We start from the raw sequence: 18,382 nt of genomic DNA, 5'->3' as shown, positions 1-18,382 counted from the left end.
TCTAATGTTTTCTATTGTAGTGGTGATGCCACCGTTACTGTGGGGTTTACAAGTGGCTTTTTATCTGTTTTCATTATAGTAAATGTTGTTGACATTTTTAATGCTCGTGAGAGGCTTTCCCAGGCTAACACATAATTTTCAATTGTTAATTTTCCTTCCTCTGTTCCTTCAAATTTTTCAACCTTTTTTACTTCTATGCAATAAATTATCCACACTTTAAACACGCTATCATTAATTACTGATCATTCAACACTGCTTAGTTATTATTCTAACAATTTTCTTTCTTACTTTACAATGTTTTCAGTCAGTCAGTCTCTGTTATAATTCATTCACCTTTCACCTTCCAATTTTTCCAATTTATATAGATTCAATATATATTTCTAAATTATAAATTATAAATATGTACAATATATACAATATATAAGAGCTGTTAACAATAGAGGCAAGGAAAATGGATTTTTTTCCCTTTCCTTGATAATACTTAGCATTTCCAGCAACTTCTTAAGGTTGTAGAAAAAATACTTTTAAAAGTAAAAAAAAAAAAGTTGGCCACGCCCACCCAGTCACATTATCCCCCCCACCAAGCTATGCCCACAGAACCAGTAGTAACAAATTTTACATTTCACCACTGGGTGACATGATAGCAGCACTCTAATATTTGAGGGGCTGCCACAAAGAAGAGGGGGTTCAAATTATTTTCCAAAGAACCAGAGGGGGAAAGACAAGAAACAATGGATGGAAACTAAACAAGGAGAGAAGCAACCTGGAATTAAGGATAAATTTTTTAACAGTGAGAACAATTAACCAGTGGAACAGTTTGCCTTCAGAAATTGTAGGTGCTTCATCATTGGAGGTTTTTAAAAAGAGACTGGACAACCACTTGCCTGATATAGAATAGGGTCTCCTGCTGGAGCAGGAGGGTTGGACTAAAAGACCTTCAAGGTTCCTTCCAGCTCTATTCTGAATGGAAAAAAAATGAATTGAGAAATAAACTCAAGACAGCAAGAACACTGGAGGACAGTTTTTCCACATGAAAGATCATTTATGTTTAAATCAATGACAACCCAAGCTGGGCCAGAAAAAGTTGAGAAATAATAATAATAAAAAAATCTCTGCAGTACTCTTAAGAAGTTCATCCCTTGGTGGCGCAGCAGACTAAAGTGCTGTTAAGTAGCACCAGTTGCCTGCAATTACTGCAAGTTCAAATCTCACCAGGCTCAAGGTTGACTCAGCCTTCCATCCTTTCGAGGTAGGCAAAATGAGGACCCAGTTTATGGGGGCAATAAGCTGACTTTGTATAAAAAAGAACACCGCTTAGGGGGGGCCGAAAGCCCTACTAGGCAGTTATATACAAAAGTATGAAGGCTATTGCTTAATGCATTGTAAGCCGCCCTGAGTCTCCGGAGAAGGGCGGCATATAAATTGAACCAATAAATAAATAAATAAATAAATAAATCTCTTCTCTGAGGATAAGACCCTACAACCAGAGGTCATTTCCCTGTTCTTCTCTCCCTCTTCCTCTCTCCTTGCTTTTGCCAGGTTTGAGCCTATAGTGATAGTTTTTCAGAAACTCTAAAGCTCTAAGGAACCTGCCTCAGATTGACTGGAATAATCATGCTTTTAGATGATTCATCCCACTTGGGAAATCTGCCCCAGGACATCCTACAAAATATTTTTCTTTTTCCTTCTCTTAGAGGTGTTTCAAACTGGATTCAGAAGAATTTGGCAATGGAATGGCTGGTTGTATAGAAGAATCATACAGCTGCCCATGCCATTTGGCAATCCAGAAAAAGTACATCAGTTTCTGATTTGAAGTTCTGATTAGCAATAGCAAATTAATAATTGGTTGTTCTATAATTTTACAGCCAAGAAGTTGGGTAGAAGTGCCTGAGAGATCCTCTGCATCTGCTATGGGCATCCTCTAGAATCTCACCATAGAATTATGGACTAGGTAGGTCTTTGCTTATGTTTATCCAAGATTTTCATCTGCTTTTAGTGCAGTGTCTATGGGTCTCTAACCAAATAAATGAAGCACCTGAAATATTCCAAATGCACTCCTGTTCACACACAAACATTCCTTTTCTGCTGGAGTGGTGCTAGGTGAAGTATAGAGATGCACATGCCATAAAAAAGAGTTTTGACCATTTGATTGATTTATCCTTAGTGGGTTTTCATTTTCAGTGATTATTTCCTTTCCCACTCCTCACCATTGATTTACTACTGCTTCTTCCATGGCCAGAAACTTGTTAATAAGTAAAATACTTCTCAGAGCTGACATTTGAGACAGTTGAGCACAGCACTTTCTGTTATTCTGCTGTTTGTTTATGCTGCCTGTCACATCCCAACTATTAGGTTTGGCAGCTCCAATTTGTTCTAGTAGTTAGATATCTTAAGGCTGTGTGAAGGGAATGGTAATACCCACTTTGGAATGAACTTGGTTTACCTGGAATGTGGCACAGAAAGTTTACTTTGTATTAATAGAAAAGGTTAGGCAGACAAGTGCCAGGCCATTGCAACATTGGAAACCAAATGCTTGGATTGATATTCTCATTTTCACAGAAAACCAAACTTCAGCTTCATGGACACAAAAAGGAGAAACACCAACCTAAATCAACAAGAAGTGGTTGTGAAATCACTCCAGACAGCAAGATACAAACAATGTATTTGAAATACAAGATAGGAGATTATGAGTGAGTATTAGGGGGAGGGAAACTTTCTAGCAAGAGGGCAGCCCAGGGGTGGGTTCTAAATTATTTTACTACCGGTTCTGTGGGCGTGGCTTATTTTGTGGGTGTGGCTTGGAGGTCATGTGACTAGGTGGGCGTGGCTAGCTGGTCAGAGTCATTTCTGGAAGGTCCTCGCACTTACGACCAGTCCTCGCACTTACGACCCGACTCATTTGTTTGCTTTTAACACTGATCAGCTCTAGGATGGCCCTTTGAAGCCCCGCGGCAAGAGTTTAAACAGTTTTTTTCCCTCTAGTCATCAGCTGGGACTCAGGAGGCAGCAATAGATTGGGGGTGGGACCAAATCAAAGGTAAGAATAATGTGGGTGGGAGGGCAGGGGGGAGAACCGGTTCGGTGATGTCATATCATCACCGCTACCGGCTCAGCCGAACCGGACCAAACTGGGAGGAACCCACCACTGGGGCAGCCCAACAGTGAAACCCCTTCCTCAGTGAGGTGGTAGGTTCTCCTTTCCTTGGATACATTCAAGCAGAAGTTGAACAGCTGTTCTGATTCACATTCCTGCATTGAGCAGGAGGACTGGGTTGATGGGTTCAAAAACCTTTTCCAAGTCTTGGATTCCAGGAAATAAAATAAAATAAAATGGATACAATCCAGCCAAAATCATATTTAACCTTTAATGAAATAATCTTGATACAAACAATTCCCCAAAGCTCCAAGACTATTACATCATAAAAGTTGAAATACATAATTGTGCCCATTTTCTCCTAATGTTCAAAAATAAACTATTTTCTTTCTGTAAACCATGTTACTTAAATTATTGATTTCAGTTATGCTACTTTCAGGATTTTAATAAAATTCTTTATCATTGTTACTGTAGAATCTATAAAAACAGACTCAAACTGTTTTTGCAACAACTAAAATATACAGAATTACAAAGTAACAGTTGGAAGGGACCTTGGAGGTCTTCTAGTCCAATCCCCTTGCTCAAGCAGAAGACCCTATATCAGTGATGGCTAACCTTTTTGCCATCATGTGCCAAAAGTGGGGGAAGTGCGGGGTGGTCACGCGTATGTGTGCCAACACCCATACACAACCCCCCGTGCTCCCCCTGCTTTTGGCACCCGATGGCATGGTGGGGCCGGTAGGCCTGTTTTTTGCCCTTCGCAGGCTCCAGAGCCTTTCTGGGACCCTGAGGAGGGTGAAAACAGCCTTCCCCACCCCCCGGATGCTCTTTGGAGGCCGGAAATGGCCCGTTTGCAAACTTCCGGTGGACCGCCCAGAAGGCCCGAAAATCAGCTGGCAGAGCTCGCATGCCCACTGATACAGCTCCGCGTGCCACCTGTGGCATGTGTGCCATAGGTTCGCCATCACGGCCCTATATCATTCCAAACAAATGGGTGTACAGTCTCTTCTTAAAAACCTCCAGTGATGGAGCAGCTACAACTTATGAAGGCAGGTCATTCCACTGATAAATTGTCCTGTCTGTCAGAAAATTTCTCCTTTATTTTAGGTTAGCTTTCTCTTTGATAAGTTTCCATCTGTTACTTCTTGCCTTGCCCTCAAGTGCTTTGGAGAATAGGTCAACCCCCTCTCCTCTGTGACAGCCCCTCAAATATTGGAAGATATTCCTCCTCTTTGTTAGACTAGACATAACCAGTTCCTGCAACCATTCATCATATGTTTTAGCCTCCAGTCTCTAATCATCTTTGTTGCTCTTCTCTGTACTCTTTTTAGAATCTCAACAACTTTTTTGTATCATGGTGACCAAAATTGTATGCAGTATTCCAAGTGTGGCCTTACTATTGTATACAAATGCTAATGCATTCCTGGTCAAAATGATATGTTTTAAAGGCAACAAATTAAGCCTAAGGTTCCAATAGGCAATTGGATTGAAGGTATTTTATCTAAAACAGCATTATTTATCATTAATATTTATTGGAAATTATATCTATCTATTATAGTTAATTTAGTTTAATCAATTAAATCAATTTAATTGGTTGAATATAGAGGAAATATACTTAGTGACTTCTGTACACTTTTCTGTTGATTTATAGCTATAGAGTATTAGGAAGATAATTTAGGACAATAGAAATAGAAATAGAATTTAAAACAAGTAAAAATTAAATCATATTAATCAGGGTATTAATCACAACATACGATGTAACAATTAGGTTTGATTGTTCAGATCAATAGAAGGGATGCTATCCATGAAAAAATCAAGTTCTAGCCTGACTTCCCAAACGATGCACTCTACCCTTTCAATGATACAGGAAACCATGGTGAAACTCCAGGAGATGATGACAAAAAATGATGGAGAGCTGAAAACCGATATGCAGAATTTGGACAATAAAGTTGGTTCAATTCAAAAGGTGATAAAAGGAAGGAACAAAAATTTAAGTTGGTGGAAATGAAAACTAATCAAACAGAAAAAAAACTAAAACAGATGGACCAAAAAATGATGGTGGTAAATTTATTTATTAATTTAATTTGTATACCGCCCTTCTCCCAGAAGGGACTCAGGGTGGTGAACAGCCAAAATTAAAAAACATACAAATGCAAAAGTTAAGATAATTAAAAGAATTAAATCATTGGCTACCCAAATTTAAAACCCCAAATCCATAAAATTTAAAATCCCAATTAAAAAACCATTTAGGCTAGGCCGGCTTGATGAAATAAAAACGTCTTCAGGGCTTTACGGAAGGTCTGGAGGTCCGGAATCAGCCGTATTCCAGGAGGCAGCTCAATAAAGATCTAGAGCAGCGGTTCTCAACCTGGGGGTCGCGACCCCTTTGGGGGTCAAACGGCCATTTCACAGGGGTCGCCAAAGCCCTCTCTCACCCCCCCACACCTTCACTCACCCACACCCTCTGCCTCTGTTGGAGGGCTGTGTATCCCAGCGTGCAACACGGTGCCCCATGCTTTAGCAAAGAGAGCGGAGAGAGGTTGCGTGCATGCGTGCGTGTGGATGTGTGCACACGTGACTAGAAAAGATTCTAGTGCAGGAAAAGTCCTGGGGAGTTCAGGGACTCCCTGCTGCTGCTGCCGCCACCGCCGCCAATACCTGCAGTTGCAAGAGCCCAAAAGAAAAAGTTTGGGTGAGTGAGTTCAGGGATTCCCTGCCGCCACCGTGCCGCCAATGCCTGCAGCAGCAAAAGCCGCACCGAAAAAGTTTTGGGTGAGTGAGTTCAGGGATTCCCTGCTGCCACCATGCCGCCGATACCTGCAGCGGCAAAAGCCGCGCAGAAGAAGTTTTGGGTGAGTGAGTTCAGGGATTCCCTACCGCCACCGCGCTGCCAATGCCTGCAGCGGCAAAAGCCACACCGAAAATCTTTTGGTGAGTGAATTCAGGGATTCCCTGCCACCACCGTGCCGCCAATGCCTGCAGCGGCAAAAGCCGCACCAAAAATCTTTTGGTGAGTGAGTTCAGGGATTCCCTGCTGCCACCACACCGCCAATGCCTGCAGCAGTAAAAGCCGCACTGAAAATCTTTTGGTGAGTGAGTTCAGGGATTCCCTGTTGCCACCATGCCGCCGATGCCTGCAGTGGCAAAAGCTGCGCAGGAGAAGTTTTGGGTGAGGGAGTTCAGGGATTCCCTATCGCCACCGCGCCGCCAATGCCTGCAGCAGCAAAAGCCACACCGAAAATCTTTTGGTGAGTGAGTTCAGGGATTCCCTGCCACCACCATGCTGCCAATGCCTGCAGTGGCAAAAGCCGCCCCGAAAATCTTTTGGTGAGTGAGTTCAGGAATTCCCTGCTACTATCGCGCCACCAATGCCTACAGCAGCAAAAGCCTCACCGAAAATCTTTTGGTGAGTACGTTCAGGGATTCCCTGCTGCCACCGCACCACCAATGCCTGCAGCGGCAAAAGCTGGAGAAGTTTCGGGGAGTTCCCCCTGAAGCTCCCATTTCAATCCCTGCCTCTGCCTGCCCCAGCCTGAAGCTCCTGTTTTGGGTGCAGGAGAGAAAGCAGGAAAGGAAGGGAGAGAGAGAGAGAGAGAGAAAGAGCTAAAAAAAGAAGGGAGAGAGAGAAAAAAGAAAGAATGAAAGAAAAAGAGACAAAAAAAGAGAAAGAGAGAGAGGGAGGGAGAGAAAGTCCTTGATTTATGACCAGAATTGAGCCCAACATTTTGGTTGCTAAGCAAGAGCATTGTTAAGTGAGTTTCACATTGTACTCAATCCATGATCTTTCCTGGTTCTAACAGTCATGTGCAAGTTAGGGAAGAACTATGCCATGTATCAACTTTTGCATTATTAAAGCTATTGTTAAATATTATTTTCCTTAGCAAACCATCCCATGACAATGGAACATGTAGAGAAGTTAAGAAAAGAAAATATAGTGAGGATTTTTTACAGTATGAGTTTACCTCAATAATTACAGCAGGAATTGAGAAACCGCAATATGTTATTTGTTGTGAAGTTCTATCAGCCGAATCTATGAAGCCAAACAAAATAAAACCCCATGCTATGTTTGATAGCAAACATCCGAGCTTTGCTGGCAAGGATACCAACTATTTTAGAAGCAAAGCTGATGGACTCAAGAAAGCTAGACTTGACACTGGTGGCAAGTACTACAAACAAAACGTAGCAGCTGTTGAAGCTTCATGTTTGGTGGCACACAGAATCGCCAGAACTATGAAACCTCACACCATTGCTAAGGATTTACTGTTGCCAGCGGCCAAAGACATTGTTCGAGTTATGATCAGAGATGAATTTCTTAAGAAATAGAGTCCAATTTCCTTATCTAACGACACTGTCTGCAGAAGAATAGATGACATGTCTGCTGATATTCTTGATCAAGTAATCCAGGAAATTAAATCTGCTCCACTTCCAATATTTAGTATCCAGCTTGATGAATCTACAGACGTTGCAAACTGTTCACAGTTACTGGTTTGCGTGAGGTATATTAATGATGGCAACTTTAAAGATGAGTTTCTTTTTTGCAAACCTCTTGAAACAACAACTACTGCACGTGATGTATTTGGCACAGTTGGTTCATATCTGAAAGAGCATAAGATCTCTTGGGAAAAGGTTTGTGGTGTTTGCACAGATGGTGCTCCAGCTATGCTAGGATGTCGATCTGGATTTCAACGTTTGGTACTGAATGAGTCACCAAAAATCATCAGAACTCACTGTATGATTCATTGGCAAATATTAGCAATGAAGACGCTGCCACAGGAGTTACAAGAAGTAATGAAAAGTGTCATAAGTTCTGTCAATTTTGTAAAGGTGAGCTCTTTAAATAGTTGGCTGTTTTCGCAACTGTGCAATGAGTTGGATGCTCTGCTATTTCACACTGAAGTGAGATGGTTGTCGAGAGGAAAAGTTTTAAAATGTGTTTTTGAGCTTCGTGATGAACTCAAAATGTTTTTTAATCAGAAAGCAAGACCGCAGTTCGAAGCATTTTTCAGTGATAAAAGTGAACTGCAGAAAATAGCTACTTGGTTGCTATCTTTGCCATCTTGAATGAATTAAATTTATCACTGCAAGGACCAGATGCAACATGCCTCGATTTGTCTGAAAAGATCTGAGCATTCCAAATGAAACTTCAGCTTTGGCAAAAAAAATTGGATGAAAATAAAATTTACATGTTGCCTACCTTATCTGCTTTCTTTGAGGAACATGACATTGAACCAGACAAAAAGATTACGATGATAATTTCTGTGAAAGAACACTTGCACATGCTTGAAGACGAAGTTTCATCATACTTTCCAAATCTACCTGACACCCCATTTGCACTTACCAGAAGCCCATTCACAGTCAAAGTTGAAGATGTTCCTGAGACAGCACAAGAGGAGTTCATTGAACTTATTAACAACTATGCAGCGAGAACTGATTTCACTACAATGCCAGTTACAAAATTCTGGATCAAGTGTTTGCAATCATATCCTGTTCTGTCTGAGACTGTGTTGTGCCTTCTTCTTCCATTTCCAACAACATATCTTTGTGAAATAGGGTTTTCTAGCTTGTTGGTTATCAAGTCTAAATACAGAAGTAGACTTGTTGTGGAAGATGATCTTCATTGTGCTCTTGCAAAGACTGCCCCGAGAATTTCTGATCTGGTGAGAAAAAAGCAATCTCAACCTTCGCACTGATGTTGGCTTTTTATGCATACTGTTACAAAATGTACCAATGTAGTTTACTGTTGTTGTATTAAAACTGTTATCCATACTACATCATGCTTCAAGACAAAATTTCATTTATTTGTAATTAGAAATAAATATTTCACAATATATAATTACAGATTGTTTTTGTGATTAATCACTATGCTTTAATTATGTTCAATTTGTAACAATAAAAATACATCCTGCATATCAGATATTTACATTACGATTCATAACAGTAGCAAAATTACAGTTATGAAGTAGCACCGAAAATAATTTTATGGTTGGGGGTCACCACAACATGAGGAGCTGTATTAAAGGGTCACGGCATTAGGAAGGTTGAGAACCACTGCTCTAGGAGGCCTCTAAGCTGTCAAAAGAAAGGAACATTCTAATGACATACAGCTTAAAGGTTGGTTAGGTCAAGGGGATCCACATGAGTTAAAAGTTGTCTATCATCAGAAGATGATTTGAGTCTATGCTTCAGTAATCTACAAAAGGAATTATAACTGTTGGCAAAGAATAAAATGAAACAGTAATTAGGAAGTGTCAATTAAAAATGACAAATGTATATGATCACATAAACTGCTGAGTTAACAGAATCCTTTGTCTAGAAGGGTATAAAGGGTATAAAACCATTGTACCTAATTTCTGTTTTTTGTTCAACGCTTCATGTACAGAGCTCTGAACCTATTGCGCAATATACAAATTGTCTCTGATTAACCCAAAAGTTGTATTGGTCTTATTAAATCCACAACATTTATGGCACCCTCCCAGATGGGTAATAGCAGAGAACTTTTGTTCTACCAGACAGCCTGCCTCGGCGAGAACCGACGCCTCCACAAGGAAAATCCACTGGCCAGCCATTAGGACTCCTTTGAAGTCCACTGAGATTCAGTGAGGAGGTGCCGTAAACCCCCTGACGAAAACAGGCCAGTCAAGAATCCTTGAAGGTTAATCAGACACAGAGACTCAACATAAATACATTAAAAAAGAAAGAAAGAAAGAAAGAAAGAAAGAAAGAAAGAAAGAAAGAAAGAAAGAAAGAAAGAGGAAAAGAAAACAGGTAAGTATAAATCAGAGAATTAAAGTCTCTCTGTTTAGAGGTGCCTACCCTTTAAGGGGTAGAAGAGTGGGGCCTGATCAACCCCCTGGGAGACCAGGTGTCGTCCTGAAGTCTCTGGAATTAAGTATTTAAGTATTGGAATTAAGGAACTAAGTATTGTGTGTAATCTTATGTGTGGTAAGAGAAGAACTAATTGCAGTGTTATAAATTTTCTGATAAACTGACTTTCTTAAACAGCCAGAGAACTCTGAAAGAACTAAGAATAAAGAAGACATTGTTTACTGTTCTTCCCACTCGGGGTTTAGCAGGCAGTAAAAAGGTAAAGCCTGTCTAAATGGGAAAACAGATAATTTGACTTGATCAATTTGGTGTGGTTTCTGTTAAATATATATATGTATATATATAATGATAGTGTGTAAAATTGAATGGGATTGAATTGATTGTGATACGTGTGGCTGGCCAGCAAAGTGAGTAGATTTCTGCTTGAGGCTGTGGGAGATGTTTGAGATGATTGTAATGGTTGGTTTGCATGAAGTGGGATTTTTTGTATGTGAAATTAAACAAGAAGTCTGATTGCAGTACAAATGTGAATGCCTGTGTGTTGATAAGGTGAGAAATTAAAGAAATGCAGAGGGTTGTTTTGTTTTGTTGAAAGAATGATGAGAGGTGAAAGAAGATGAGAATTCTCTGTACTTTAAACATTTTTTTCCTGTATTCACCTCCCCCCTCCCTTGTTCCTTTTAACTTTTTTTTCTCCTTTCTCTCACCCCCCCACCCCTCCTCCTCTTTCTGCGAAGCCTCTTTCATTAACATATGAAAGCTATGCAGATACATTCTCCTTTCTGCTCTGAATACATTTTTATTTTTTTTTATTTTTTTATTTTTTTCTGGAAATTTTTGAGGTTAAAACGCTTACTTAAACCTATATAAAAGAAATGATTTTGAAAGATTTTTTAATCTGACTTGCATTTTACTAAAGGCAGAGAATTGAAGCTAAAGTTTGATCCAAATATATTTCAGAGTATTGATCTAAAGTACCTTATTTAGATTGTTTGTTTTATTTTAATGTCCTTATGTCTGTGTGCATTTTGAATGCTTAGGTGCTCCATCATATAGCATTGTTGTTTGTTTGTTTGCTTGCTAGTAGCACAAGTTACTGCCCTTTTGGGAATTGTTACAGAGATGAGTTAGAAATTACAATATATAGTAAGAGAGGAAGTTTAGTGGGAGCCAGAAGTTTGTCTACACAGACTTGTGCTGACAGCAGTAGGAGAATTGAATGATTTGTAAGAAGAAGGAGTTAGAGAAAGTAGAATTGATGGAAGGGACAAGGTATGTGATGTGTTTTTGGAAAGTTATGGAGGTTGGAAGAAAGAAATGTGGAAGTGCTAAGAAGTAGAAGAGAAGTGGTGTTTTTAGTTGACAGAGATCAGATTAAGTGAACAAAGCATTTGAATACACTTAATCAGTGAAGGGAGTGTTGGAAGATTTGAGAAGCTCAATATTAAAAGAGCAGGGAAATTCCCCTAAAGAAAATAAGCAGAAACTCAGGCAGAGTTCAGCCCCCACCTTTACCAATGGGCCATTAAGAAGCTGAGACCACCTTATTTTCCACAACAAAGGAAGAATAAAAGATGTGTTTGTTTCTTGCTTGCCTTACTAGGAACAATAAACTGATTCCAGGAGTTTTGAATTCAGGAAGGGAAAGCTCTGCCTTTCAGCAATCCTTAAAGGGAAAGACTCCCCCCCCAACAGGAGTAGTAAAAAAGAATAATAAAAAAAAAATCACTCCTGATAGAAAGGAGGGGTGGCGTCTCCGCCTCCATCTATAAACAAGCAAGAATTAAGATAATTCTATGCAAAATTAATTGAATCTGGACCTTGGAGTTTGAAATGGGAGGGACATGAAAGAGGAAGCCTTGAAAATTTGTAACAAGCTTTAACCAAGGCTCCTGTATTAAGTTTACCAAATTTGGAAAAGCCATTCAATCTCTTTGTAAACACACACACACACACACACACACACACACACACACACACACACAAATTGAATTGCACAAGGGGTGTTGGCTCAGAAAGTAGGAAATTGACCTTTGGGGGAGCCCTCATTGTAAGCACCCCACATCAAGTCAGAACTATCCTTCAGTGGTGGTTATCTGATTTAAGATTCTAAACAAAAATGAAACAATTTTAATGCAGCACACAGGTTTGATTTTAACTACAGATCACAATTTGAATCAAGCACAGTTCTTAACCAACACCAGATCAATGAATCACCTTGGATGAGAACATTATGGTGTTGAAATAATTGGTTTACATACAAAAATAAGACCTGATTTGGAGGGACACCCCCTGGAGACAAATTGCCTCGAAAACCTTTGAATTGTATTCATTAAATTAAGCTCTATGGACAGGGAGCTTGGATAGCTCAGTAGACAAATGCATTGTAATTTAACACCAGCTGTCTGCAATTACTGTAAATTTGAATCTCACCAGGCTCAAGGTTGACTCAGCCTTCCATCCTTTCTAAGGTAGGTGAATTGAGGACCCAGTTTGTGGGGGGCAATAAGCTGACTTTATGACGGCTATTGCTTAACGCATTGTAACCCTTAGTCTCTGGAGATCATTTGGCAAAATATGGGTGGAGTCATTGGGGAATTCAAGCTATTGTAGATGAACTTTTAAACTAAGCTATGGTTGTATTGGGATATATTCTTTAGTAACATAAATTATAAATAAATGTTTGGTTTGTAAAAAGGTGAATGAACATGCTGTCAGAAAACAACAGATGGGTAAGAGGTACCACCAGCTTTAAGACCATTTCAATGTATTCATGTGGATTTTACAGAATTACCAAAAGTGGGGAGTGTAAAATATTTATTAGACATAGTGGACCACCTCACAGGGTGGGTTGCAGCTTTTCTCTGCAGTAATGCTACAGCAACAGTGGTGTCAAGAGTTTTACCCAACCTAGACAGATTATCATCATATGAACTATTCTTTGGAGTAGTTTTCACTACAGGAAGCATATGCATTAATTCCCTGGAAACCAGAGACAAAGTATTGAAACAATATGTGTATAAACTGTCCAGATATTTTAAAGTTTTAGGAAACAAGGACTATTACCCCAAACACCACCTTTGAAGTTTCCAGTCCACAAATTCCACCACGATGATTGGATGTTGATCCGAGCTGGACGGAAGTTAGACCCCAAGTGAACGGGCCTGTGCCAGCCCCAAAGGAGTGAAAGGTGGAATCTCATCAAGGAGATCCATTGAAGTTGATGATCCAAAGGATCCAAGGGACTGGTAGGCAGCCACCAGTGGGAATAGAGTTCTTCATCATCTGGACTATTTTTGTATTTTTTTCTTTCTTAGGATTGAGTGGTTGCCTATGCTGTTTCCCAACTGAAGAGGACTACAACTGCTCAGATTCCTTTGCGCACTCTCCCAGATGTATTGGTTTTGTAATTGTGCTTTTAAGATCTTAGGAGGACGATCCTGGATCCACTGGATGAGACTGATACCAGGTAACAAAAAACTGACAGGCCATTGGCGCGGAAGTTTAAGAAGAATACACCCTGCTGAGTTCTACCGGGAACGAACTCTCTAAGCACGGTGGTGATCATCAGCCTTGCTGAATCACTCTGGAAGCTGATTCCCAGCGCACGGCGGAAGATTTGTAAAGAGGACAACTGCCTTCACATTGTACATGTACATTTTATTAGCTGTAATATAACACTTTCTTACACATACTAATGTTAGAGGGAGTTTGGGTATGGGTTTTGTGGGTAGTTGCTTTTCTAGCCTTACTAATACTCTTGTTTTACATATATAAGGAACGGTTTTGTGGTAGACCTAGGATTTTTATTGCTACTCCTGTTTCCCAAACCACACACACCACTAACCCTTTCCCTGACGTAGTGAGCTTCACACCATAGTTGATTATGATTTGTTTATGGCTTTGGACATTATTCGCACTAGGACTCTCAAGTGAACATAACATGAACATTGATTCCCCAAGTAGAGACACTTAGGTCAAGTTCGCTACTGCCAAAAACGCATTGTCTATGCACGGGGTTCTTACTTTAGACCTAAGTCAACTCCACCACCTAAAGTTGCACTATTGACATTCCCAGCTGAGGGGGGAATAGATAAGGGCCTCTACAACAATTGCATAGAGGAGACTATATATCACGGATTTTGGAATAAAGTCAAGATCTTGTTAAACAGTATGACCCTACCCTAGGTCAGAAATGCTGCTTATGTTTATCTGCTAGCTCTGCATCTTATCATGCTGTTCCTGTCAAACCACAACTCTGGGTTAGAACAAAGGCTACCAGAAATAAACTTTAAGAAGGGAAAGTGGGGTGGATGGAATCTGTCCAAGACCATTTCAACCTCCAGGATTTCCGCTCTGGTTCAACTTAAAGTCCAAATCAGGTTTGTGTATCCTTTTTCCACCTGGAAATACTACCTCTCGATATGTTTTTGAAGGACCAATTCTCAGAGATAAACAGAAGGACCCCTCACTGGAAGTCCCATTGCAACCACTGGCAGGAATGTTTGTGGCAGGGACTTAGGGGTCTGGACTAATGCAAGGAACTACTGAGTGCATGCCTTTTCCATAAATCTTCTTATGTGGAAAGGATGCATATTTGTGTTTACCAACAAACTGGACAGGAACATGTAATAAATCAGGGATGGTCAGAGAAATTGCCAAGGAATTGCAGGATAGGGCTTCCAAGATAAGTCAGAGGTTATAAACAACTGACATGTGGTTTTCTTGGTTGCCTGGATCCAGGTGGATTAATATGGCTGTGGCAGGCCTAGATTTTATTCCTTGTGCAATCCCTATGCTGAAACATCTATCAATAAGAGCAGTAAGAGGAGATACAAATTGAAAAGGAACTGGCTTTGACAGAACATTTTCTTAATCAACTTGGTCCCTATCCTGTGGAAGAACATAAAGATTCTGAGCCAGACCCATATGAGGAAATGGAACCTGTAGAAAGAAGGAGAGAATCTCCCCAAGAATCAAGAGAGTAAAAACAATCAAGAACTACCTATCCTTTACTTTTATTAATTATATTTTGTTAGACCCTATATATGATAGATTTGTTTATTGGAACCTTGTATACTCAGAAGTTAAACTTATATGAGAATAGTGAAAGTTTCTGCATTGAAAAACTTTCAGAGGGGGGAATAATGTAAATGAAACGGACTCTGATAGATGACCACTGGATAACTTTCTATTCACTCTATTCTAAAAAGCAATGCATCCGGTTGGAAAAAGTACAAACTCAGCCAAAATCCTTTTGGTACCTCTAGGAGGCCTCTAAGCTGTCAAAAGAAAGGAACATTCTAATGACATACAGCTTAAAGGTTGGTTAGGTCAAGGGGATCCACATGAGTTAAAAGTTGTCTATCATCAGAAGATGATTTGAGTCTATGCTTCAGTAATCTACAAAAGGAATTATAACTGTTGGCAAAGAATAAAATGAAACAGTAATTAGGAAGTGTCAATTAAAAATGACAAATGTATATGATCACATAAACTGCTGAGTTAACAGAATCCTTTGTCTAGAAGGGTATAAAACCATTGTACCTAATTTCTGTTTTTTGTTCAACGCTTCATGTACAGAGCTTTGAACCTATTGTGCAATATACAAATTGTCTCTGATTAACCCAAAAATTGTGTTGGTCTTATTAAATCCACAACAGTATGTAAGAAGTAAAAAAAAGGAGTATATTGTTTAATATAAATTGACCAGGAGATACGGAATGGTTTATATGTAAAAATAACTGAAAGTAATTGAAATATTAGGAAAAGAGAAAAAATAATCATTGAAGTGGGAATAAGAAATTAGGAATTAAAGAAAATAAGAGGTGGAAGGTTAATTAAGTTGAAAGATTTTAAAGTAAAAATGGAATAAGTTGAAATACATTGTTAAGAATTAAAAAACATGATGGGAATCTTGAGGAGTATATTCAATAAATGGAGAGAAAATTGGGGATGCCTGGACACCATAGAAAAAATACTGAATTGAAAATGAATACAGCAATAGAGAGAGATGGGAGAAGGAGTAGGGAGATTGAAGGAAGGGAGAAGGAGAGAGAGGAATAGAAGAAAGGGAAGAGGAGAGGAAGAAAGGAAGGGGAAATAAGAGTAGGAGAGAAGGTTGGATGGGGGAAGAAAGGAGGAAGGGGAGAAAGGAAGGGAAGTAGAGAAGGAGTAGGAGAGGAGGGAAGAAGAAGATAGGAAGGATAAAAGAAGGGAGGGAGAGGAAAAGAAAGAAAGAAAGATCTCTGTAAACCAAAAAAGATGAAATGGAAGAAAGGCATCCCCGAACATGTTTAAATATACTAGAATAAAGAATGAATTATTAAACATTAAAAGAGAATATATATGATTAAAAATGGAGAAAATAAAATTTGAAGGTGAAAGAAGATACTGTTTATAGAAACAAGAATAGAAATATTAAGATTTGATTAAAATCTTAAAAAAGATTTTTCCATATTAAAAAATATGGAAAAAAAAACACTTTGGCAGAAATTGTAACTAAGTAAAATATATTTGGATATGACATGTTGTATATGATATGATATGGTCAATACTCTGTTTCATAAAACATGTGGGGGGGGGTGTTAGGGGAAAAAAACTAATAAAAAACTTGACATGTTAAAAAAAAGCAATTTGGAAATACCTTACATAACTGTTTTATTGTTTTTTGTCAGGTATTATCTAATAGTTTTTCATTAATATTTTAAAACTCTTCCTTGTAACAAAATCTAGTTTTGTGTACCTCTTTTATTGTTCTTATTTAAGTATTAAATGCATGAAATAATAAACTACCTTTTCATATATCTTTTTTTATACTTAAATCGGTCATTAGGGCAAAAAAATGATGTTGAGTTAGCCATGGCCACCCAGTCACATGACCACCAGCCACGCCCACCCAGCCAGTCATTAGGCCAAAGAACCAGTTGTTAAATTATTTGAATCCCACCATTGCATTGCACCCTCACTAGGCATTTTTCTTCCTCTAATGTCTGATTTGTTTTTCTAGTCTTAAATAAAGTAATCACAGAAAATTGGATGAGGAGTTACCAATCATACCCTATTACCAGCTCTTCTTTCCTTTCCCATCACTTTTAATTCCAATCTCGGTGCACAGGCACATATATCAACTCTCTCCCAGTTATGTTAGCCCCTTTCCTAAATCGGCACTGAGCCAGCATGACAAAGGAGTTTATGAACTTTTCCGCAGTCATTTAACTAATTTTTAAAACAATACAGTAGTATCAGATTCAACTCATAATGAAAATGTCTACAGACAGCACCAAAATAGCCCCCCAACAAATTAGACAGAGAAGAATCAAGAAAGAATATCTGTGCTTTGCAACCTTTTTAAGTGAATTTGGAAATACTGGATTTAATTAATCACACAGTGCCAGTTTATTTCCAGAAAAGAGAAACAATGAATATTTTCTAAATCTATAAAGGTTGCACGAGTCAGGATTGCTTATCTACTTTCAAAGTATAAGCTAAGTTGCCTTAAATTTCATTTAGTCTTTGTCTAAAATTTTGTTATTTTGTATCCTAGCTAGAAAACAATTTAAATTTGAAATGGAAATTAATAGAAATATTTAATCTTTCTCTTCTCACTTACCGGTAATCATTTGCATACTTAGCAAAATATTTGCATTATACACAAGCAAGCATTCCAGATTTGCTGAACTGGAACATGACAGTCATAAATTTGAAAGAAACAGACAATTATAAATGTGCTATTCATACAACTGAATAATTAACAAACCTCGGCTTTGCTTGGAATTACATTTTGGACATTTAACATATAAATCTCTGTGGGATTCACTGGGTTGCTAAAGCAGCTCTTTTTTGCACAAACCTGTATTCAAGGTCCATTTCATTTTGCATTTCCCATTAGCTGCTTTTCAAAGAGCTTCACAAGAAAGTCACCAGCCTCTTACCTTGCTTTGGAGCCACTGAACTCAAATTTTCCAGGAAAACCATATATTTCCTTCGGAGTTGCAACATACTTTTAAAAGACTTAGCAAATAAAGATGTGCCAAGTTCATGCAAATCCTTCCAAAAACAAGCAGTATCTTACAAATAATGGCCTCCTCCAGGCTCAGTTTCCAAGTTGTGTAACTGTCTTTTTTAGCTAAATGAACTCCCACCCTTTGTCTTGAACTGCAGCCAAAGACTCTAATTTAAAGCAACTGTCAACGTTGCTATAAAGCTTTCAGAAGAAATCCACACACACAGCAAAAGGGGCAGAAAATTCTCTTGGTTTCCAAACTAAAGAAATGGTTAAATACACTTTAAAATTGCAGCATATCAGGAAGTAAATCTCACTGAAGTCCATGGGATCTTTTTTTCTGAGCACATAAAATATAATTATATTGCAAATCTAAGAGAATGTAATGTATTCTAGGCAATAAAGCAGGACAATATCTGTGCATATTGTTTAAATCAGTCCCCAACCCCCAGTATTCA

At 38.8% G+C, this 18,382-nt stretch overlaps 1 protein-coding gene across 2 annotated transcripts in view; it reads right to left on the bottom strand.

The window, feature by feature from the left end:
• C1QTNF7 (C1q and TNF related 7) overlaps positions 1-18,089 on the bottom strand; it is a 118,636-nt gene extending 100,547 nt beyond the window's left edge. The window contains exon 1 of one of the 2 annotated variants that reach the window (XM_034408873.3): positions 17,854-18,089. In XM_034408873.3, coding sequence (XP_034264764.1) covers positions 17,854-17,920 — 67 coding nt within the window. In that variant the 5' untranslated portion in view covers positions 17,921-18,089. The remainder of the gene's footprint in view (positions 1-17,853) is intronic. The other variant, XM_034408874.3, reaches the window with a different exon arrangement.
• Between the last annotated feature and the right edge of the window lie 293 nt (positions 18,090-18,382).

Source organism: Pantherophis guttatus, chromosome 8 (assembly GCF_059756535.1).
Source record: "Pantherophis guttatus breed Tessera chromosome 8, ASM5975653v1, whole genome shotgun sequence".
Lineage (NCBI taxonomy): Eukaryota > Metazoa > Chordata > Lepidosauria > Squamata > Colubridae > Pantherophis > Pantherophis guttatus.
This window is presented reverse-complemented; position numbering and strand designations above follow the sequence as displayed.